This window comes from Vulpes vulpes, chromosome 8 (assembly GCF_048418805.1).
Source record: "Vulpes vulpes isolate BD-2025 chromosome 8, VulVul3, whole genome shotgun sequence".
In the NCBI taxonomy this organism is placed as follows: domain Eukaryota; kingdom Metazoa; phylum Chordata; class Mammalia; order Carnivora; family Canidae; genus Vulpes; species Vulpes vulpes.
In genome coordinates, this window is record NC_132787.1 from 21,638,094 (window position 1) to 21,662,965 (window position 24,872).

The 24,872-nt window shown below is 35.6% G+C and overlaps 1 protein-coding gene across 2 annotated transcripts in view; it reads left to right on the forward strand.

Annotated features, from left to right (window-relative positions):
- Positions 1–339: 339 nt before the first annotated feature.
- The window catches only part of KRAS (KRAS proto-oncogene, GTPase), a 38,893-nt gene continuing 14,360 nt past the window's right edge, over positions 340–24,872 (forward strand). Inside the window, exons 1-4 of one of the 2 annotated variants that reach the window (XM_072765732.1) lie at positions 340–644; positions 4,519–4,640; positions 20,608–20,786; positions 22,217–22,376. In XM_072765732.1, coding sequence (XP_072621833.1) covers positions 4,530–4,640; positions 20,608–20,786; positions 22,217–22,376 — 450 coding nt within the window. In that variant the 5' untranslated portion in view covers positions 340–644; positions 4,519–4,529. The remainder of the gene's footprint in view (positions 645–4,518; positions 4,641–20,607; positions 20,787–22,216; positions 22,377–24,872) is intronic. The other variant, XM_072765733.1, reaches the window with a different exon arrangement.

A 24,872-nucleotide genomic window follows, 5' to 3' on the forward strand; every position in this document is an offset into this window, starting at 1 on the left:
CGGATGTCAGGCTCCCTAAGCGCCCGGAGTCGCCTCCCCCATTTGCTCCCTGCATGTTTATTTACTTGCGCGGACCGGCGGTCGCTGAACGCGCCCGAGCGCAGCGGGCGCCGGGGGGCGGCGGCCTCCTCGCGGCTTCTCCGCGGGCTCCCGGTGCGCGCAGCCCGCCGCGTGGGTGCCGCCCAGACCCCCGTGGCTCCGCCGGCCCGGCTCCCCCGCCCCCGCCCCGCCCCCGCCCGCCGGCGCGGCCCCCTCCTCCTCCTCCTCCTCCTCCTCCCCGGCGGCGCTCGCAGGCTCCCTCTCTTCCCTCTTCCCACACCGCCCTCAGCCGCTCCCGCCCCGCACGCCGGTCTGGCGAGGAATCGAGCGCCGCGCGCATCGATGGTTCTGCCCTCTGCGGCCGCCAGGCCCCGAACTCATCGGTGAGCTCGGAGCTCGATTTCCCTAGGCGGCGGCCGCGGCGGCGGAGGCACAGCGGCGGCGGCGGCGGCGGCGGTGGCGGCGGCGGCGGTGGCGGCTGCCCGGCCAGTACTCCCGGCCCCCGCCATTTCGGACTGGGAGCTAGCGCGGCGCGGGCACTGAAGGCGGCGGCGGCGGCGGCGGCGGGGGCCAGAGGCTCGGCGGCTCCCAGGTGCGGGAGAGAGGTACGGCGCGGACCACCCCTCCTGGGCCCCTGCCCCGGTCCCGACCCTCCTCGCCGGCGCCGGGCGGGGCCGGCGGCGAGTGAATGAATTAGGGGTCCCCGGAGGGGCGGGGCGGGGCGGGGGCGCGGGCGCGGGCGCGGAGCCCCCGCGGGCGGGCGGGCGGGCGGGGTGGGGGCGTCTGCAGGGGGAGGCGCGGGGACGCGGCGACGCGGGGAATGAGGAATGGGCGGTGCGGGGCTGAGGAGGGTGAGGCTGGAGGCGGCCGCCGCTGGGGCTGCTTCCTGGACGGGGAACCCCTTCCTTCCTCCTCCCCGAGAGCCGCGGCCGGAGGCGGCCGGGTGCGGAGAAACTCGCGGGCTGGGCGGGCTGCCCCTCGGGGCGGCCGGGTGCGGTGGAGGTTACTCCCGATGCTCTCCAGGCGCCCCTCCCCCTCGTCCTCTCTCTCTCTCTCTCTCTCTCTCCTCTCCCTTCGCTCCCGCACCTCTTCCTCCCTTCCCAGCCCTCGGCTGCCTCGGTTACTGCCTCCTCCTCTGCTGCATCCAGCATCTCTAGGACGGAGGCATAAACTTCTCCCTCGAGCGCAGACCGGACGGATAGTGGTCCTTTTCGGAGTATGGGGTGGGCATGGGAGTAATAGGAGAAGGTCACGTTTCGGAAGAGCCGAGGAAAGTGCTGAGGAGACCACTGTTGGTGGTTATTGTGTTTGGGAAAAAAAAAAAAAATGCATCTGCAGCCGAGTTCCTGACTGCTCCCCTCCCCCATGTATGGGCTGTGACATTGCTGTGGCCACAAAGGAGGAGGTGGAGGTAGAGATGGTGGTGGAAGAACAGGTGGCCAACACCCTGCAACGTAAAGCCCGTGACTTCGTGAAAAGGAAAAAGTTAATCCCAGAAGGTCTGTTTTGCTTTGTCAAGTTAAAACACACACACACACACACACACACACACACACACAACCCGCAGAGCAGAAACAGGGCTTTTTCCTTGCTAGTTGAGTGTAGACAGCAATAGCTAAAATCCTACTTAAAGTTTAATTTGCCTGTTCTTGTCCTTTCCCGTATCTCTTGTATATTACCTTTGTCCTCACAAATTTGACCCCCATCCCAAGAAGTACTACTAAATAGCACTCACACACATTTTTTGTTTTTTGTTTTGTTTTTTTTTTTTTTAAACTGACTTGCAAAGAGGAGTTAATTGTAGCAGTCTTCCAGCCAACTGCCTGAAATACTCTTAGGCATGTGTATGCTCTAGCAGAAGTCCTAAGCTGCCTTCTTAAGTCTTGGCATTTATCAAAATGAGAGTTAAAGCAGAAAGGTACTTTCTGATTTTTATACAATATTCGTGTTATATTTGTAGTGGGGAAAAAAAAATCATTTACATAGAAATTACAAAGGGAAAAATTCTGTTCCTAATCATCATCTCAGAATCAACCATATGAGTGATGTCACTCTTAGGTGACTAAGGTCCAACATGCTGACTCGACCATATGATAGACTATAGACATCAAATACGGTTGATATCAATACTGTTTACTTTGAGACTGTAGGCATCCACAGCCATACTTGATTTTAAGAGACTGTAGATGAGAGGATAATTCAGTTTTATGATTCAAGTGACTTTCTTTTTCCTGTAACAAAACACTGGGTTCTAGTCCCACTTTACCCCTCTGTAGCTATGGGTGAGGGGGGCTCTTTCTGGGCTATGATCTTCAGTAAGACTCCGTGGGAACCCAGTTCTGTCTAGTGGATTTAAATATTACTTGGTTTCTAAAATCCAATACAGGGATTTTTTTTTTCTTCCCCAGAAACAACGGCTGCATAAACAGGTAGACACCAGAAGGTGTGTGTCTCTCAGAATTCACACAGTTAAGCTCTAGTCTGGCATCTGTCCACAGTATCTCCTAGGCTATCAAACTTTTTAGTTGAAAGGGCACCTTATACTCTTGAAAATTATTGAAGATCCCCATATGGGGTGTGTCGATACGTACCCTAATAGAAATTAAAACTGAGAATTTAAAAAATTGGTTAATTCATTTAAAAATAGAAATAATAAGCCTATTACTTGGTAACGTAATAGCATTTTTATGAAAACGGTTTTTCAAAACAGAATAGTGGCATTGTTTCACATTTTTGCTAATTTCTTTAACTATATTGCTTAATAGAAGACATCTGTATATCTGGTTGTGTGTTCACTGTATTGTGATCACGCCTGGAAAACTCTGCACTTGTGCAAAGAGTGGAAAGGGTAAATAACATTGTGGTAGTAATAGTATTGTTACTATTAGTGGTTTTGACCTCTTGGACCCCCACAAGTTTTAGTAATGCTACTGGATTCTCTTGGATGACAGTTTGATGAACTACTGTTCTAGGCTATCCAAATTGTTGAGGGGGAAGGATAGGCAGAGAGGCAGCGTACATTTTGGTGTGATTCTTCTCATTGTTCCCCATTTCCTATGGCCTGTATTTGGAATAAAAAGTGGGAGTGAACAGGATAAGATACATGCTTGTAGAGGCTCCCATGATGGCCTAGCACATAAGGCTAGGTGGCACAGAATAGGCCACGGAGCTGTAATATAACAGTTGTCTAGCCTAACTGTTCTTTGTGAGAAGACCGAAATAGCTTAAGGAGGTAACGGTTAATATGTTATCATTTGGAAAATCATATTACCTTTCCTTTGGGGGTGGGGTGCTGCCTATTTGGATAATTCTTGGTCTTCAGTGACTAGGATTCTACTTCTATAGTGTTTATATCTGCACATTCGTTAATTGAGAATAACTTATCCTGTAATAAATTATTGTGAATTTACTGCCATTCTTTCTGTAATTCATTCCTTATTTTTAATAATATGTAGTTATTGGGGGAAAGGAGGTAAATTAAATAAATGTACTTTATTTCAAAAAGTTTGAAACAGCTGATTAAGAAATATTTCCTCTCTTGAGTTGTCAATCTTACAAGTTGCCAGTATTTATGACACTGTTGAGAGACTATGTACAAGAAGCAGAGAGTAAAAGTCACTGAGAAGTAGTCACTTACAGATTTTAAAGTTTGTCTCATTAAAAGCAGTGCTTATCTTTGAATTTATGTAATTATATTTTTCTGGTGCAAAGTGCTTTTCTCAGCACTAATGTAGGATTATATATTGTGACATGATGAAATCATACTGAATAGTTCAAAAAATTTTAAGTTCTCTTAGTTTTTATACACTGTTATTTTCCCTAGCGGATATGTTATAGACCGAAATGTTATCAGATCTGCTTTGGTGTCTCAATTTTTATTTCCCCACTATACTGTCCAGCTTTATTTGACAATGTTCCCTTCACTCCCTCATCTGACTCTTGCTAATAACTCCAGGAGAACTACTGTGATGATGCTTTTTAAAAAGGTTTCTATAGCTGTTGGCTCCGACAGAGACACTCAGCATATCCACTTGTAACTCTTAGGGGCCAGAGTCGACTAGGAATACTGTAGAGGTAGCTGTCAACAAGTTTTGTGTGGGTGTGTCCACAGGGTATAGACACTTGTACTGAGTGAAGTCATGGCATGTTCCTTTGAGAGCCATTAACTGCTACAGAACAGCAGACTGGCTGTTTAGATAGAACAACCTGAATATAAGATAAAAGAACTTTGTACTCTGAATGCATTTTTCTCAAATGTTGTTGGGGGAGTTTAACAAAATGCAATTCATTATAATACTCATCTGTGGTCAACTGAAATTTTCGTCACTGAATTTTCTGAAGCGTTTTGAAATGATTTTTTATATAAAGGTGAATTTGTGTTAAAAGGTGTTGATAGAGTGGGTTATACTAACCTCATGTTCTAATTTATATTAACCACATGTTCTAATTGAGTTACATTTTCATTATTTTTATTATAAGGCCTGCTGAAAATGACTGAATATAAACTTGTGGTAGTTGGAGCTGGTGGCGTAGGCAAGAGTGCCTTGACGATACAGCTAATTCAGAATCACTTTGTGGATGAATATGATCCTACAATAGAGGTAAATTTTGTTTTAATATTATATTGATTTGTGCAGGCCCATTTTTTTGGTACAAAAAGTAGATTTCTCTGATCATTTTTTGTGACTACTCATTACAAGGCAATTATACTGCAAATGATTTTTACTGAATATTCTGAAATGTACTTGGGGTCCATTGGCTTTATTCTGAAGTTATATATACAATCAGAGATCTGGAGAGCTCTTCTGCTCTCTAGAGAATATTAAGATATATAACATTCGTTCTATAGTTAATATGTGTTTTTTGATTGTCAGTGTATTTCACAGTTTTGTAAGAGGGTATAAATGTGAATTTACAGCTTACCTAACAGTTATTTAAAAAAAAAAAGTGGCTATTATTTTTATGGGGTGGTGTTTTGTTTTCTATTTTAATGTCATGTTTAAAAGATATACTTAAAAAAAGATATAATTGAATTATACAGGTAGAATGTAATCATTTGGTGGTTGGTTTTTAAAAAACTACTTAATTAGTAGCATTTTCCCCGTTTTCTCTTCACATTGAAGTGGTGGAGAACCCACAGCCAACTGATACATTTTAAAATCTCATTATTTGTATATTTTTATCTGTATCTATATCTGGTAGTATATAAGGGTACCACTACCAGTCCTTACCTTTGCTTTGCAGCCCTCTCTTAACTTACTAAAAGAAATGTTAGAATTGATTAATGAATAATTTTTAAACTTTTTAAACTTCATGAAAAATTGCTAAAGTAAAGGCCAACAGGAAAATAAAAGAGTAAAGGCCTGCAAGAGACCTTGAGGGGTCACATATTTCCTACTGCCTTCTGGCAGCACTAAACTCAAATTATCTCAAAGCAGATAAGGATTTATTTAATCCTAAAGACCTGTAAGAGGGGGTGTCACGTCACTGTCCTTGTTAACTCACTTCCAGAATGTAATTATAAGCATATTTTATACATAATCTGAATATTCATGTTAACTATAACATCAGTGGAGATGGAAATAAATATATCACCTCATCTTTGAAGTAGACTTATGTTGTTAGATTATTTCTTAGACTTCTTTACCCCAGGTTAAGCAATCCTGATCCCTTAGCTTTTATTCTGGATCTGCAGATCATAGCAATTTTTAAATCTGCTCTGAAAAATTTTCCAGAACTTTCTCTGAGTTTCTTACCGTGGAATCTAGAACAGGTTAAGGTGCCCTGCCAAGAGACTGTGTCATATAATGTCTTCAAGAACATTTTGATTGCACTGAGGTAGATTCTGAGGGCATTGGTGGCCTTGGCAAGATGTTTGTGCAGCTAGGACTTTGAGGATTGATTAGATGACTTCATAAGGAAGTGTCAAATATTTTTGGTACTGCAGGGAAAAAAAGAGAGAATACTTATTTGCAAAGATTTGATTTAAACCTAGCCAGCTTTTATTTGGCATGAGTACAGGAGAAGACTCTAACTGAAGTGGACCACCTGGATAATAGTCTTCTGTATTTCCTCTTGACAAATCAGTTCAGTGCTGTATGGTGGTTTTTCTTTTTCTTTTTTTCTTTGAGGAGGATTAAATAGTTTACCCAATTATAAAACCGAGGTTATATGGCATATACTCCATTTAAATCAGACTTAAAAGGAAATTTTAATAGAATTCAGGCTAAACACGGAAGTTTTCCTGGGATTTTGAAAGGTGATTTTAGCAGAAGTGCTCTCCATCTTCTCTGAAAGGCCTAGGGATACCATTACACTCTATTTCTTATATGCTGATAGTGTGATATATATTTCCTATATGCTGATAGATGTTAGGAAGCTTTTCTTGTTAGAATTGTTAAAGTACAATGTAGACCTAAAAGCCAAAAGTTAATCCTTTATTTTGAGCAAAAGTGGAACATTTATAAATTCAAACCTGTAACTCTGATCGTAATTTCTGCCAGACTAGAAGACTTGACTCTGGGAAGCATTGATTACCTGTGAACTTTGAAACCTTGACACTCCCTCACTAGTTTAGCCATCTGGGAAAAGCTATCAGAGATTGTTTCTTGTCTCCCAAATTACAGTGAGTCTCAGGGAACTGACACATTAAATTCTTGGTGTAGTCCAACTACAAGAAAGACAAGATAATTTAGTAGCTTATTTTAATAAACAGTAGTTAAGCAAAGATGCTGACTTGATGTTTTTATAAAAAGTTAAAAAGGAGATTTGGGGATATCACTACTGCTATTAGGTTTTGATTGGTGAGTAATGTAGGTCAGAGAAAATGAGAGGACATAGATTGCGCATTTGGAATTCTCATCAGTTTTCCTGCACTAAAACAAATGGAAAGAAATTTTTTAAAAAATTAAGTAATATCTTTTCCTAGTGGTTTAGAATTTACAGAGATACCAGGAGAAAGATAAGGAAGGTGGTCATTATTTCTTTCATTTTATAGATAACAATAGTCTCTGAGAGGTTGTAACTTGCCTGAGAATACTTAGTAAATAGTGGAATTATAAGTTTTCTGAGACCAAGTTAAGTGGGATTTCCACTGTACCCTTGTATATAACTTTAAAAATGAAAAATTGATCTTTAAGCTAGGAAGATATTTAATATTGGAGGCTGATTCAGATTTATCCATATACGAAAATTTGAACTTATGATACAAAATTAAACAAGTGTGGTATATAGATAGAGCATGTTTATATTTGAGGCTGTGCACATGATAATCAACTTCTGAAACATTTTACCTTATCTTTTGTAAAGTTCACCAAAGAGTTCCAGAAATAATGTAGTACATTGTTAGTGGTACAAGAATATTAAAAAGTCAAAGCAATCTCCAAGTGCAATACCAGGCTAGAAATAATATATGCTTTTACAGTTTAGAGATCGCTTGTTATTAAAAGACATTCTCTGAGATGTATTTTCCATGGTAAAATTTAGTAGAAGGAGAAAACTTTGTTTAAAAAAAAAATACCAAATAGTTATAGACATGGAGATCAGAATGATCGTTTGATCGATGAGCAAATATATTGTGTATCTGTTAGATATAATATGCTAGTAAAAATAGATATAGTTATATATAGATATCTATAGATATAAAAGTATTTTTTTTTTTTAGGTTCCAATTCATTGACATTTGCATGCTTCTGTTAATGTGACACTTAATTCAGTCTAAGTACTATGCCCTTCTTCGATGAAACTTTCCTACTCAGTAAGATGATGGATCCATGATTGGATTGATCTTTATCGCTCTGAGCTATGGAGTATTTATTCAAGATTTATCAGTTCCTCTGTTTTTTTTACTTTTTGTGTTAATTACGGAATTTATTTTACTTGCTGAATAAGGTGTTATAGAGAAAGCATTTGTAATATTAAGCCAGTATTGAAGAGTGGTGTGAGAAAAGAATTGTATAATGTTGTAAGCTGTTATTTTTCTGGTTTTATACATTACATATTGGTAGTTACCAATGGTATCAACTACCATTGGTAGTTATCAATGAGGGGTGGGTGACTTTGCTTGCCAGGGGACATTTGGCAATATAAAGAGGTATTTTTGGTTGTCACAACTTGAGAAGGGGATGCTATTGGCATCTGTGATCTAGAGGGGGAGGCAGGGATGTTGTTAAACTTCCTACAGTGCACAAGACAGCTCCCACAACAAATTAGCTGACCTCAAATGTCAGTAGTGCTGGGATTGAGACCCTCCTATGTGATAAAGCTTTAAACATCTCTGTCAATTTCAAGTCTTTGAATAAGCTTAATGATAGATACTCTAACATAACGCAGATTTAAACCTTACTTTTTCTAAACTAATAATACATTAACTTATTCTAACATTCTATTAAAACATTGTTTTTAAAATAAGGTACACAGTAATTTTGTAAATGGATTTCTCTTCAAGGCTTTGGCCAGCTCTTCCCCCCCCTTTCAAGTGAGTGCCCTCTACTGGTCAATTTATATGGTTTTGTAATAAATAACAATGAAATACCAGGTTTGAGTAAATTTCCTATTTAAACTGTGGATATAATCAGTTTTATAAATATGTAAGTTTTACTTAAAAGTCTTATTTTATATACTTAATTTTAAAAAAATCTAAAGTCAGTTTTACTCTTTGCTAATATTAAGATTACTTTGTGGACTAATTAGGCCTAATTAAACACGTAGGTGAATATTTTTAACTAAGAAGGGAAATGTGGCAGGGAAGGAGAAAAGGGGTGGTTCTGGCGTTAACCCTGATTGGGTTACCTTGCCTGAGGGGATAAAAAGTGACACTTTGACTCTGAATTTCTTTACATGCACACAGGAGTTCAGAGCTAAGGATGTGCTGTGCTACATGGGGCGTGAGGAAAGGGCCTATTGGAAAGTGGCAAATTGTAAAAGTTCACATTGTGTAGATTTTTTTTTTTTTTATGTAGTATTGTAGAATAGTCGTGAACACCTGATTCTTAGAATAAAGTAACACAAAATTCAGGCCCTGTATTTGGGTCAATTTATGAATAAGTATTTACCTAATTATAACTGCTTATTCAGACCTGAATATTAAAAATTATCAGACATGTTTTATTCTAACTTGGATTTTTATAAATACAAAGCTTTACAAACATAGAAATGAAAGTTGGCAATGAAAATAAGTGAAAGGAAAAAAATGTTTTCATAATTTGGCATCTCTTAAGATTCCAGTTTTAACAATGCAACTAATTCCTTCATAATAATTATTCAGTACTCACTCTGTACCATGCAGGCTTTTTGGGGGCTGGAGATACATTGAGGAACAAAGGGACCAGATCACACTGCGTTCATGAAGTATACTGGCCTCAGCTGTATTTTGAAGAGCAGTCCTAGACAATGATCCTAATTCTATTTAATATAATTTAGAGGCTATATGCTTTAGTAAGGCATTAGATTTCTTGCATCTCCTTTAACTATATTGTCAAAGAGCATCTAGGTTTATGGAACAGTTATATTTTTGTTTTATGCTTTTTTTTTTTTTAAATTTTATTTATTTATTCATGAGAGACAGAGAGAGAGAGAGGCAGAGACACACACAGACAGAGGGAGAAGCAGGCTCCATGCAGGGAGCCCGATGTGGGACCTGATCCCAGGACTCCGGGACCATGCCCTAGGCCAAAGGCGCCAAACTGCTGAGCCACCCAGGGATAATCTTAATAAAATTAGTAGAAGTGGGTAGTAAAAATAAATATTTGAGAGGATTAAGTAGGGATACAGTGCTTATGTTAGATCATTTTTCATCTCCTTATTTTGAAAATTTCCAGCCAATGGAAAAGTAGTGAAAAGTAGTACTTGTGAATACCTGTTATCCTTAAACAGGTTACATCTATTATTTGGTTAAGGTGATGTCTGTCAGTTTTCTCTCTTTATGTAAAGGTTTCTTCTTTATCTTTAGTACATATCTTGTGGGGAGATGCTTTGAGACTGTAACTTATCCTATTCTCCAATGTACTTACACTCAATGGGATGTAGCACCAACTGAAAACTCTTGCCAGAATAAATTACTACAATAGTGGTTGCAGAATGGTAGGTCATCTTATAACCCCGTCATTACTTCTACATTTGTTAGTTGACAATTACCAAAAATAAGGGCTTTTTCTCTTTTCTCTTTCCTTATTTGTTTTTTTCTCTCATTTTTATTAGTGTGGACACATGGATTCTTTTTTTTAGTCATTGTATTCAAGCCTATTACTGTAATTTTTGAGTTTTGATCTCAATTTTGTTTTTGATATGGCCAGTGAATCCCTTTCAAGCTGGCCTCTGTATCCTTTTGACATATCTCCACCAGATTCTGAGCTCTTTCTTCTTTTCTGGCACAGTGTGTTCCAGGTTCATGTTGTATTTTGCCTTGGATTCAGCCATTTGTCCAAAGAGTCTTAATTCCTTTTAGTGGGGAATGATATTTAGAAATTAAGACCCAGATGTTAGAGGGGCATCTGGTTGACTCAGGGGGTGTGGTGATTGCTTAAAAAAAAAGAGAGACCTAGGTGTCATGTATGTTTATTGCTGCTGAGCTGTCACTGCTTCTAGACCCTTTTCAACGGACAGAACTGAGAAACGTATTTTATTTAAAAATGAGTTCATTCTTCCTCACCCTCCTTCATTATCTTATTCTCCTGTGGGAGACCCCTGGTTCTAGTCTGTATACATTTTATTGTTAAATATCAGACAGCTGTTGAAATAAAATGATTATCAGTCTTCAGTCCTGGTTCTTGCAGTGTTATTTTAAGTAATACAGATTGAGTGAATTAACATTAGGTTAGTTTCTATATTTGTGGAATTGGGATTATTCCTTTTTCCCCACTGATGAAAGAAGGGATCCTTTCCATTTTCAAAATATTCTTAAACCGCTTAGGAAAACATTTAGGAAAAGATTGAGCTGTTTGGGTACATGAAAATTAAGACGTCTTTAACAAAAATACAAGGAAACTTGGGAAAAGTATTTGCATCATCTATCAGGAAGCTCATATATAAATTAGAAAAAAGCAAACATTCCGATGAAATAAGAGGCTAAGGATATAACCAACTTATCCATCAAAAATAAATAAAGGAATGACATATATAAAAAGATAGTTCCATAATATAGAAATACAAGTTCAAAACAATAAATAATGTTTTTTTCTTTGATACTGGCTAAGATTATAATCATAGGGGTGTTGGGAAGGGTGTGTAGGCAAGTGTGCTCTTTATGAGGTAGTGAGAATGTTATGTTCTTATAAACTTTATGGAGGTCAGTTTTGTAATATGTATCAAAATGTAAACTGCATGTTCTTTGACCAAGTAATATCACTTCTAGGAATTTATCCCAAGAAATCAATTGGGTAAATGTTTAAGATGTATAATATATAGGAATGTTTCTAACAGTGTTGTTAATGATTTTTTTTTTTTTTTTTTTTTTTGGTTAATGATCTTTAAAAATGGAAATAATCCACACAGCTACCAATAGGGAATGGGTAAATTATCATATATCTATACAAGTTATATTATACAATTGTCAAGAAGATGCGGTAGATCTATATGTACTAACTTTGAAAAATACTCATTTTGTAAGTTAAGCTGCATCACAGTACATTGTGTGGAATGTGATTCCATTTATATAAAAACTGTGTGAATATGTACATAAACTATGGGAGTTTAGTCAGACTCATTCTATGTAGTAGTTGGTTTTCAAAAATGAGCATATAGTTTTTTGAGAGAGAAATGTGTTCATTTTTGAGAGAGAAGAGTCACTGACATTAACTACCAGTAGATTTGTTAATGTTTGCTTCTCCCTTTTTAAAGCCTCTACAAATTGGACAAGGCAGAGATATCTTGGATAAAGAAATTGGTATTAGGCTAATTAAAGAAGAGCTGAGAGAGATAATACAAAGCATGAAAATTATATTGGCATCTGTAATTATTAAAATTGGATCCATGCTCAATCCTGTCTCACATTCTGACCTTGGCATCAAGTGATAATTTATGGCAGGATGCCACATGACTTCAATAGGTTATAGATGTATGCTTATTATATCTTTATTTTCAAAATCTGTTATGCAAGTTTTCCTTGAGTTTATTCAGATTTTTAAACCAGTTTTATCTCTTGGAAGCAGAACACATTTTATTCTCTCCAGTCTTAGGCAAAGATTCATCATTCTCATAATTTAAACTATACTTAATATAGTAAAGAAATTTTTGTTTACTTTTCATGAATGGCTTAATCAAAACTTCTGTCATGAGAACAAGCTCTTTTAACACCTTTTCTGCCTAATCAAAACAGATCCTTTGTAATCTTCAGGGTTTTAGCTCTCCTTCCCTGGAGCTTGCCCAGTGCCATTGTATTTATTTTGAAATTTAGTGACCAGTTTTGCAAAAAGTCCAATTGTAGATGTTCAGTGATCCTATAAAGACAGAATACTACTGTTGTCATATGGTTCATAGTAGCCAGTGGCCTGCCTCCTAACCTTTTTGGCCTATAATAGCATGTGCAATGTAATATATGACATGATACCGTTAACTTTTGATAGCACTTTTCATTTTATAAAGAATTTTTATAGTCTTTAATACTAGCCTGTATACAGAGTCTTTTATGATACTATTTACCTACTTTTTACCGCTGAAGGAACAGTGGTTTAGAGCTTAGAGTACAGGAGACAAGTAGTTTGCCCGCACTCACACCACAAGTAAGTGAAGTTCTGTGGCGCCCATAGACTGAAGATTTGGGTATATATCTCTAGCCTAGATTGCTGTCCTAGCATCAGCTCTGTATATTAAGCTGCCTCTGGGTCATGGCCACCAGAACAACCTGGAAACATGGGGAATTTGCCCAGATTGAACTCATCTTTTCCTCAACTTTTCCCCTTCTGTTCTTATGCCCAGGCAGTAAGCTGCCATTAAAAAAATTGAGATATAATTCATACAGCATACAATTCGTTCTTTTAAAATACACAGTTCAGTGGTTTTTAGTATATTCATGAAGTTATACAGCCATAACACTTTTGTCACCTCAAAAAGAAGCCCCAAGCCTTAGTCCCTTCTCCTGCCAGCACCGGGCAACGACTAATTTCCTTTCTGTCTTTGTGGACTTTCCTGTGAATATTTCATATAATTAGTATCATATAATTAGTATCGTATAATATGTACCTTTTGTGTCTGGGCTTCTATCATGTAAGAAGTGTTTTCAAGGTTTATCCTTATTATCACATGGTTCAACATTTCATTCCTTTTTATGGTTGAATAATATTCTGTTGTATGGATAATACCATACTTTGTCGGTTCATGGGCATTTAGATTGTCTCCTCTTTTTGGCTATTGTGAATAATGTTGCTGTAAACATTTGTGTGTACTTTTTTGTGTGGACATATATTTTCAGTTCTCTTGGGTATATAGCTAGAAGTGGAATTGCTAAGTCATGTGGTATCTTTATGTTTAACTTTTTGAGCAGCTGTCAGACTCTTCCACAGTGGTTGCAATGTTTACATTCCTACCAGCAATGTATGAGGATAGTTCTGCCAATTTTACCCATTAAATATTTCTCAGAACTAATGTTCTCCATCTGCTGCTATTGCTGTCTTCAGGTTCTATCATTTCTTATAATAGCTTGCTCACTCATCTTCCAGCCTCCGACCTGGTCCCTTTCTATAATTTTTCATACTAATGCTAACAGTGAATCTGGTAAATCTGATCTTTTCTTCCTACTTAAAAATCTTTCACTAATTTAGTGTAAGATGAAGTTCAAAATTCCTTAACGTGGCATACAAGACCCTCCATAAGCTGACTTCTGCTTGATTGTTCAATTTCTCTTCTACTTACCTAGAATCCCTCTCAGTTAAAGTTGTATTGAACGTTTTGGTTCCATGTACTCAATGTAATACTTTATGTTTTTATACATTCTCTTTGCTCCTTGTTGCCTGGAGTGGCCCTATCCTCCCTTGTGTTTCTTGCCTCATATAAGCAAAGTTGATCTCTCCTTTCTGTATTCCGCCAATGTACTTTTTTTTTTTTTTTTTTTTATAGATTTCATTTATTTATTCATGAGAGACACAGAGACACAGGCAGAGGGAGAAGCAGGCTCCATGCACGGAGCTGGATGTGGGACTGGATCCCGGGTCTCCAGGATCACACCCTGGGCCAAAGGCAGCGTCAAACCTTTGAGCCATCCGGGCTGCCCCACCAATGTACTTTGTCCTGCATATGGCGTTTGCATTTATTTCATAGTATTTTAATAATTTATATATCGTATCTCTTCTGCCAGACCTAGCTCTTTGAGTTCAGAAACATTATAATTCCTGGTATAATATATGACACTTAGTAAGTGTTTGGTAAATGTCCCTGTGCTTCAAGGGAGAATAGGGTGAGTGGGAATGAACTAATAAGCCTGTGTTTATAGCTCCCATATTTCTTCCCTACTACAATTCCAATATACCAGGCTATTATACATGATTCTGGCTGTCTTTGAAAGCTAGCTGTCTACAACATCCTTTGATGGGTATAACCAATAGTATGGAACACATTATTCAAATAATCTTCTGGAAGAGTAACAAAATACTTGAGTATTAGAGTAAAGTGAGTTTCTCTTTTCTATAGGTGTTATTTAGCAGTATGTGAAGAGTACTTACGACACTTAATGCATTAAGAAAACCTTACAAACATTTCGAAAGTAAATCCTCAAATAATACTTTAGCTGACATTTTCAGCAATCCTCTTCATATTTACAAGAGCATCTGATGGAATCAGCAGCATGAAGATGGAGATTAAATGGCATAATGCTTGTAATATGCTTATCACAGTATCTGGCATTTTTTTTTTTTGTTTGTTTGTTTGTTTGTTTGTTTACTATAGTGCCTTCTTATGTCATGGTTTCGCTGCCTGAGTTGGAAAACTAAATTGAGTGTGTTAAAAGGTGAACATACCGAGCAACTTGGTTACTATTAATTATAATAGAAAATTGATAAAGTGATGTCCTGGTCAATGAGTTTATCTGATCTTGAATGATTTAGTGTTAATTTTCAAATTCCTCTAATGGGTCTACAGATAAGTTTCTGTACATAAAACAACACTTAAATGTGTGGAGTTTTTTAAATTAGCTAATTTTTTTTAGTAATCTCTGTAATCTGATGTGGGCCTCGAACTAATGACCCTGAGATCAAGAGTCACATGCTCTTCTGACTGAACCAGCCAGGTGCCCCTTAAAGGAGTTTTAATAAACTGGAAAACACTTAAAAAATTTATACAAGTCAGCAAAAAAAGGTGAAATTCCAAGTGGGCAAAGGACGCAGGTGATGGGAATAAATATGGAAATATGAAAAAACCCTATATGACATTATTAGTCCTCAAATGGGTATTAAAACAATAAGAATTTTTAGCTTAATAAACAGACAGAAATTTAAAGGAAAATAAAATTATAAAATTCATTATGAGTGGTGATGAAATTCATACATTCTTAATGTCATGGAAAATTAATAAATATAATGAACATCATGTATACACCAGCCAGCTTTTTTGTCTCTTAACATTCTGCCATTTGGTGTAGATACTTTTTGTTTTTCAAGATGTAAAACGAAATAAAGTTGAAAGCCGCTTTGTTCTCTGCAATCTTACTCTCTTCCCTCCCAAAAATCTTTCTAATTTTTTCTCTTATATATTATTTTCATATTTTTACATTAAGGTTTCATATTCTATAAAACTTGCTTGAATACATTTATTAAGATACTCTTTATATATTATAATTTTAAAATTTACAACTTCATTGTTTTAATATAATTTACAGTATCTTAAACTCGTGCTTATTTTTATAAGACTGTTATAGTGTATGCACATATTTATATTGAATGGATTCATTCATTTATTCATCAGGCAGTACTGATTGCCTACTGTATTCAAGATTTTACACATAGAGTGTATAGTGAGCAGAGCAGATGTGAGCCCAACCATCATGGAATTCACAGCATAGGAGGGGATATGCACAGTTACACAAAAAATCGTAGTTACAAATTATAATACATTCTGTGAAGGAAATACAGAGGTGCTGAAGAAGAAGAGTGGTAAATCCTTTGGATTTTGTTTTTAAAAAGGCAGAGATGTTATTAGAAGGCTTAAAGCAAGCAAGCAACATGGTCCAACCTACATTTAAAAAGGATCACTGGCTGCTCTGTGGAGAAGTTATCTTAAGAGTAACAATAGGGATCCCTGTTGTAAGCAGTTGTAAGAAATTACATGAAAGTCCCAGTTGTCAGGGACTAGGGTGATAGTGGTGGTGGTGGATGCTTGGATTTGCAGTATATTTTGAAAATATATAAGTGGCATAAGATTGTGCATCATGATTAAACGCCTATGTAATTTTTCTTTGTAAGACTTTTTAGGATGCCATGTTTAGTGTATCTCTATTATAACTATTATTTAAAAACAACAACAACAACATGTTTCTTCAGCATCGTTTACCATAAGTGACATTACTGTGAACATTTATATGGCTCTTGATAAATACTGTAATTGCTTTCTGAAAGGATTGTGCCTTCAGCAAATTAAAAAATAGCACTTTCACCAGGAGTGAAGGAAAATATATGGAATAACTTTCTTTCATTTAATGTTATATTGAATTCATTTAAGTAGCTTTATCCTCTTTTACAAAGGATATTAGTAACCTATGTACCCAATCTAAAAGTTTATTCTGTTTGAAAGGCTGGAAATAATACTAATTAAAAATATAAGGTCTTGAGACTCCTGGCTGGCTCACTTTGGTAGATCATGTGACTCTTCATCTCAAGTCCTGAGTTTGAGCCCTACATTGGGCATAGAGCTTACTTTAAAAAAAAAGGAGGGGGGTGATCCCTGGGTGGCTTAGCGGTTTAGTGCCTGCCTTGAGCCCAGGGCATGATCCTGGAGTCCGGGATCAAGTCCTCACATCAGGCTCCCTGCGTGGAACCTGCTTCTCCCTCTGCTTCTTCCTCTGCCTGTGTCTCTGCCTCTCTGTGTGTCTCTCATGAATAAATAAAATCTTAAAAAAAAAAAAAAAAGTAAAGTCTTGATCATTTTCTTGCTTCATTCTTAACTATTTTAATTACAGAATCTATGTGTATTTAAATTGGTTGGGTTTTGATAACTCGTACTTTCTCAGAGGTGATTTTTTTTTTTTTTAATATAAAAAGAATAGGGCAGCTGGGTGGCTCAGTGGTTGAGCATCTGCCTTTGGTTCAGGTCCCAGGGTCCTGGGATTGAGTACTGCATCAGGCTCCCCAGGGGGAGCCTGCTTCTCCTTCTGCCTATGTCTCTGCCTCTCTCTGTGTGTTTCTCGTGAATAAATAAATAAAATCTTAAAAAGAAAAAAAATAAATATTGAGAATACTTCAGATATGTGAAAAGTTATTTTATTAGCTTAGAGCAGGGGTTGGCAAACTTCTCTGTAAAGGACCGCATTTTCTGTAAAGGTCTTCATCACATAATCTTTGCCATTATTTTTTTAAATAACCATTTAAAAACACAAAAACTATTTTTAGTTTGTTGGCCATGCAAAAACAGGTGGGCAGGATTTGGCCTGTGGGCCAGTAGTTTGCTGAACCCTTATTTAGACTCTAATCCTGGGAAAGAGTCTACATTGATGTAAATTTTTTCTGCTTTCATAAACTTCTTTTCTTATGGCTAACCTGGAGTTAGAATAAAATGTTTAGTATTTGTATGTTATTTTTGTTTTGCTTGCTTTCTGCTTTATCACCATACCTGTCAATTATTTTCAGATTATACTTTGCCATTTAACTCTTTGTTCTTAAGCTTTCACCAAGTTGCACTCCCTTTTTACATAGCTCAGTGCCTGATTGCAGTTCTAAGGGGGACTCTAGTTAGAACTAACTTTGGAAATACTGAATTTTTAACCAAAACTATTATTTCTAATAAAGATATTCTGCTCATTGCTCATAAATAGGTTGTAGATTAATTATTTCAGTAACTGAGTGAGTCAGAACTTTGCTGGCAGTTTTTTTAGGGTTTAGAAGGAAAAAGGTAATGGGAATGAGATTTGTTGGTGAATAGGGACTATTTTTCCAGTTTCTCAATCCCTTTGGTGGAGAGTATTCATCATGAAAACATGTTAATGAAATACACATAATATTCCACATTATATACTTTTGAAACACAACGTGTTTCAAAATTTTGTAAATGAGAATTCATTGAGGTACATCTTGGAGGTATTATATGTGGGTGGATGGTGAGTAATCCACTAGCTACACCTTAGGTATAGACTGTGTGGCTCCAGAAACTATGGTCTTTAACTTTATTGTTGGTAGAAAATTTTAGATGTAAAGACTAAGAAAACTATCACTATAAGGTTAACTTAAGCTAGCATTGATAAGTGAAGATGTGAGGTGACAGCAATAGGTAAGGAAAGTCTTTAGTGTATAGCCACACCTGGATAATGAGTGAATGGACTGACTCTAAGACACTCTCCTTTGCTTTTAATTCCTGCTCTTCAAAAACGCTGGTTTTCAATTTATAATATACAAGAGTTCTTTCAAGTGGTTAGTTAGGGAATAGGTTAAAATAATAAAATGATGACCAAATGTTCTAATCTTTAGTAAAAAAACTTCTTGTTTAGAAAATAAATATCCTTTTTTTCTGACTGATGGAGAATTAATTTTTTATTATGGACAACTTGGAAAATATAGTTTACTTTAAAAGATAAACATGAGATCAGAGTCTAATATGATAGTTTTTCATAAACTATAAAAAATTAAAAGTCATAGAAGGGAAGATGTTCTAACATAGCATCTAGTACCAAAAATAAAAAGATAAGAGATAAGTTATTTCTTAAATTAACTCCATCAACAACATACACTTTTAACATTTGATGTATAGACCACCAGTTTTTAAATATATATATACAGATACATTTAAATAGGTATATACATATATTTGTGGTCATGCTACATATGTATCTTTGTGTTCTATTATAAAGATTTTTCAAATATTTTACCAGAAACATGATTTTTAATGACCATTCTTTTTTTAATGATAGCGTGGTCTATGCAGAAATTCATGACCTAAAGGCATGAATACTACAGTCCACATGTGGAACAATCAGGAAGAATCCTTGGTTTACACCTTATACCCATTTTCAGCCCAGTCTCTTTTTCTATGACTTCACATTGCACCATCCCTTTTCCTTATTTTTTTTAGTCCTATTTTAGCAGAGAGTACATGAAACCTTTTAGGCATAAGCATTAACAGAAGAGGAAAATAAGATTTTTATCCTAAGATTCATTATAGTTCCCCATTCCCTTTCTTTTTATTCAGTCTTAGAGTTGCACAGTCATATTCTTCTGACTGTAAGTAAAATAGGTACATGACAGTTATTTGTAAATTGACTGATTTTTCTTGCCCTAAATCATCTGAATAATAGAGTTGGTAGAGCTATCCCATTTCTGTAAGAATTCCTTTTCTTTCATAGAACATTTGGGTCTTTTTGTTAATAATATGAACACTTGCATTGTTGAATCTCTGCATAACACTATTTTGTAAATTTTTAAAATTGTGGTAAGATATCTATCTAATAATACATATCTTGCAGCTGTTCTTAAGTGTACTGTTCAGTGACATTAAGTAAATTTACAATGTTGAGCAACCATTAGCTCCTTTTCCAGAACTTTTTCATCATCTCAAACTGAAACCCTGTATCCAATAAACATAACTCTCAAATCCCTTCTTCCCCTGTCCTAGGTAATGTCTATTTTACTTTTTGTCTCTGTGATTTCACCTATTTTAGGTACTTCATATAAGTGGAATCATAAATATATGCCTTTTTTATGTCTGGCATAATGTTTGCAAGGTTCTTCCATGTTGTAACATGTATCAGAATTTCATTTCTATTTATTTATTTATTTATTTATTCATTTATTTATTTATTTATAAGATTTTATTCATGAGAGACACAGAGAGAGGCAGAGACACAGGCAGAGGAGAAGCAGCTGAAAAATATTCCTATATATATATATATATATATATATATATTCATTCTACATTTTGAATATATATATATATTCTACATTTTGGCTCTTCGAAATAATGCTGTAACGAACATTGGCATACAAGTATCTGACTTCCTGCTTTCAATTCTTTTGGTTATATATGTAGGAACAGAATTGCTGGGATCATATGGAAAATCTGTATTTAACTTTTTGAGGAACTGCCAAACTTGTCCACAATGGCTGTACCATTTTACATTCCTGCCAGCAACGTATACCTATCTTTCCACATCGTTGCTAACACTTGTCTTCCTTTCTTTTTTTTTTCTTTTTAATAATAACCATCCTAATGGATGTGAAATTGTAGCTCCTTGTGGTTTTGATTTGCATTTCCCTAATGATGTATTGAGCATCTTTTCATGTGCATAATGGCCATTTGTGTGTCGCCTTTGGAGGAATGTCTGTTCAGGTCCTTTATCCAGTTTTGAATTGGGTTGTCTTTTTGTTGTTGAGTTGCAAATAACACCTCCTTAAAAGTAAAAGGTGCACTGTAATAATTCAGACTGTGTTTCTCCCTTCTCAGGATTCCTACAGGAAACAAGTAGTAATTGATGGAGAAACCTGTCTCTTGGATATTCTCGACACAGCAGGTCAAGAGGAGTACAGTGCAATGAGGGACCAGTACATGAGGACTGGGGAGGGCTTTCTTTGTGTATTTGCCATAAATAATACTAAATCATTTGAAGATATTCACCATTATAGGTGGGTTTAAATTGAATATAATAAAATGACATCGAGGGCTAATTATATCTTTTCATTTTATTGAGTCTTTGCTGATTACCATGCATAAATTGTCTAAATTTTAAAATAATAATGAGGTATGTAATGTACCCCTGTTTTACAAATGGAGTTGTTGAGGATTAGAACAGTTGAGTAACTTGTTCCAGATTGTGTAGATAGTGGTACTGGAATTGAAACCTCGGCTTGTTTGACTTCAAAACCTGTGCTCTTAACTGCTGTACACTGTGGTCACAAGGCTTTAAGCTAGAGCCATCATAAAAATGAAGACCATCAACATGAATATGAAAAGGTCATAGAGGTGGTACCACTCAAATAGCCTTAAAGATAATCGAATATAGTGTAGAATTTCTTGGAACTGGATAAACATTGGCTTTAGATAGTTAAGAAAAACTCTGGAGTTGTAAAAGGTTGAAATATTAGAACAATTACAATCTGTAAAGAATGACAAATCTGCATAAAATTGACTAAAATAATTGTTACTGTATTAAATATACTTTATATTCTATTTCTCTGAGGGTTTATGGCTTTCAAAAAAGTGCATATTAAATATCCCATTCATTAACTATGTTCTATAATAGTGAGTTAGCCTATTTGAGAGGTATGACATTTTATTAAATACATTTCTTAGAGCGTGTTTTTTTTGTAGTTTAGTGATAGAGAAACAGAAATTTGAACAGGTGACTTTTTTTAGAATAGTAAATAGATGTCAGTATGTTAAGCTGTAAAGTTAACTTAGCTATTGAGTAGAGGAACTGGGAATTTGAAACAATTCTGACTCCATTGTTCCTATTTCATGCTGTATCTTTGAAATTCACCTAAAATTGTGAAAGAATATAATTTTACCCCAAATTAAGAGTTTATGCACATCTTATAGAAAAAAAAAAAACCAACCCAATTTGTAGAAGGATTTGTAACAGAATAAACAGTGTAGTAAGGTCAATGTTAACCATGTAGAAATCAGAGTCTTTCCACTTGGTGCTCTTTTTTGAGAAAGATATGTGAAAATTATGTCATAAAATTCTATATGTATGTATATAATAACATTTAATATATGTTTCTAAGATTATAATTTTAAAAATTAGGCACAGCACATTTTTAGCCGAATTTTTCAATATTTCCTGTTTTATCATTGTGACCTACCTGCATATGGACCTATTAAGTTGTAGTTTTACTATATTTCTGGGTATTTTATCTTTTAAGAGACAGAAATTCTCTGTTTGAGTTGGAGAAGAAAACAAAAGGAAAAGCAAGGAAAATTTGGTGTGGTTGGAAATTAGGAATTACATTAAATGTCTTCTTTCAGCCATGTTTTATAAGACAAAATTATGGATAATTTTGAAAGACTTATTTTGTTACTAATGTCTCTGCTATAACTTTTTTTTCCTCCCCAGAGAACAAATTAAAAGAGTTAAAGACTCTGAAGATGTACCTATGGTCCTAGTAGGAAATAAATGTGATTTGCCTTCTAGAACAGTAGACACAAAACAGGCTCAGGACTTAGCAAGAAGTTATGGAATTCCTTTTATTGAAACATCAGCAAAGACAAGACAGGTAAGTAAAATTTTAATAAATATGAGTTGATTCTCCATAAACTATATCAAATAATTTTAATCATCAGTCATAATTTGTTAACATATATTCTGATAACATCATTTTGAGGGCAGGAAGGCAAGAACATTGATAAATGTACACACCTGATTGCATAAGTGTTATATCATTTCATGTAACTTAATTTTTTTTCCCATCATGCTAAAATAGAGAATAAAACAATGTTTATTTAGCAAATGTTCTCTTAAGGATAGGAAAGGGCAGCATTTTTTAATCCAGTGTCCATGGTATTGCTTTTGGCTTTGGTTTCTTTCCACATATGAATATTTCTGTTCAACTCAGCACATCTTACATTAAGCATTCAAGAAATGTAGGGATTTTTTTTTCAACTGTTATATTTATAAAGTCAAAGATTGGGAACAAATACTGAGTTTCCTATTTTAGAAGTGTTTTGAAGAGTATTATGTCATGTGTTTCTAGATTAAATTCTATTGTATTTGAAGAATTTTACTTTGCTAGAATTATATTTAGATACATTTATTTTTGGAGGAAGTTTTCATTAAGCAAAAAATATTTAGAAAGTAAATAGAAATTCTCAGTTATTCATTTACTGTGGTGTTCTGAGAAAAATTAATGCTAGATTGACTCTGAATTTTAAAAATTATCTTCATTTTTAAAAGTAACTTTTTCTCTAGGTAAAATAATTTCAGTTGACATTATTTAACCTGTTTGTATGAAATGAGAGTTTAACGTATAGAAAATTCTAGAAAGGAATACATAAAGATATGATGGAATATAATTTTCATATATTAAAAATTGATCAGTTATATTCCCTTCAAGATGAACATTTATTTTGGGCTTTGCTAGTTATTTGTACCTGTGAACCCACAAAGCCAATTTTGTGGAATTTAACTTCTAAATGCTAGGAATTAAGAAAATTGATGAATACATGTTTAAATGTATAAAAACAGGTATTCTGTTACTTTTATTGAATTTGTAAAAGGGTAAAAATTTTAAAGTAAACCATCTTTTAGCTAATATATGTATGTGTCTGTTTTCTTAGTGGAAGATCATATTTACTGCTTCCTGATTGTACAAATTTGATACACACTGACGAAATAATGAATTCTCTTCTTTAGGGATTAAAAGCTAAATTTCTGTAGCTTGATTATAGTACAAATATCTCATTCTAAAACCTGATTTATAGGTTAAAGAATGATGTTGTATACAGCACTTCACTTGAGTTTAGTGGAATTAAGATTTCATTCAAATCTATTCCCAGGTCCCAAGGACTGGGAAAAGTTTAGTTTTTGTCTTCTTTTTACTGGTCTTCTCTAACCAGACCTCTTGATTTCTCCTATAGAGGAGGTATTCATAAAACATGACTATAATATCGATAGCTTTTCTCCAAACATTTTCTTATGAAAATATTTCAAATGTAAAATAGGACTATTATTAAAACCATTTATCAAACCATTTATCAATACTGCCTGTTACTAAATCATATCATTAACGTTTTATTAACCTGCAGTGTTGTAACTTTTAATACTTTTTTAGACAACATTAGTTAATATTTTAATTTACATTTTATAAAAAAAACATTTTGCCTTATGTTGGTAAAGGGCTGCAAATATAGCAGGGCTTCTTATGCTTAATATGCATATTCAAATCCAGATTCTAATCAGTGGGTGGGTTCAGGTTGGGACCTGTGACCCTGCATTTCTAACAGACTCTCAGGTGATGATGATTTTGGTACGTGGACCACACTTGGGGTAGAAAGACAACAGAAGAGACAGTAAAAGGGTGTTGTCTGTTACTCTGACATTGTTACTCTCTACATAAGAGCCTAAGATAGCTGTGTTTTTTTCCTTATTGTATAGTTACTACCTAAGAAGTACTAGTTTATTCTAGTGCTTGATGTTAATGCTTTAATATACCACAGCATTCATAATAATCAGAAAATTACCTGGATTCCTTTTAAAGTAGATTTGTTGGTTTTATACAGTTTTTAGGGGGAGAGGGTAGGGAAAGTGAATGTAGTATGTATGATATGGAAGTGGATTAATTTAAATTTGTTTTGTAGACATTTACGTAGATCATCTAATTAAAATACAGAGTAATATAAAGGAATACTTGTACTTTATTTTAACACTCAGCCTTTCTTATATTTGTTAACTGTTTTATTTATATCTTTATATAGTTTTTGTTGCTAAACTATAACTTAATATTTTAGTTTCTGATCTTTGATTTCTTTTTATTTCATGAACTTATTGATTTGCCTTTCAAAAGTTTATTCATCTTCCTCTGTTGAAATTAATTTGGTATTTGCATGCTTTTGGAAAACTTTAAAGAGCTATTCCAAGTGATTGTGGAGATTATGATACATGTAAATTTTTATGAATTTTACATTTCCAGTTTTTGTGAAAATTTGAAGCCCTGTTTTCTGCAGAGTAGTTACTTATGTGCTATTATTTGTTGTTTGAACAAAATTTGCATACT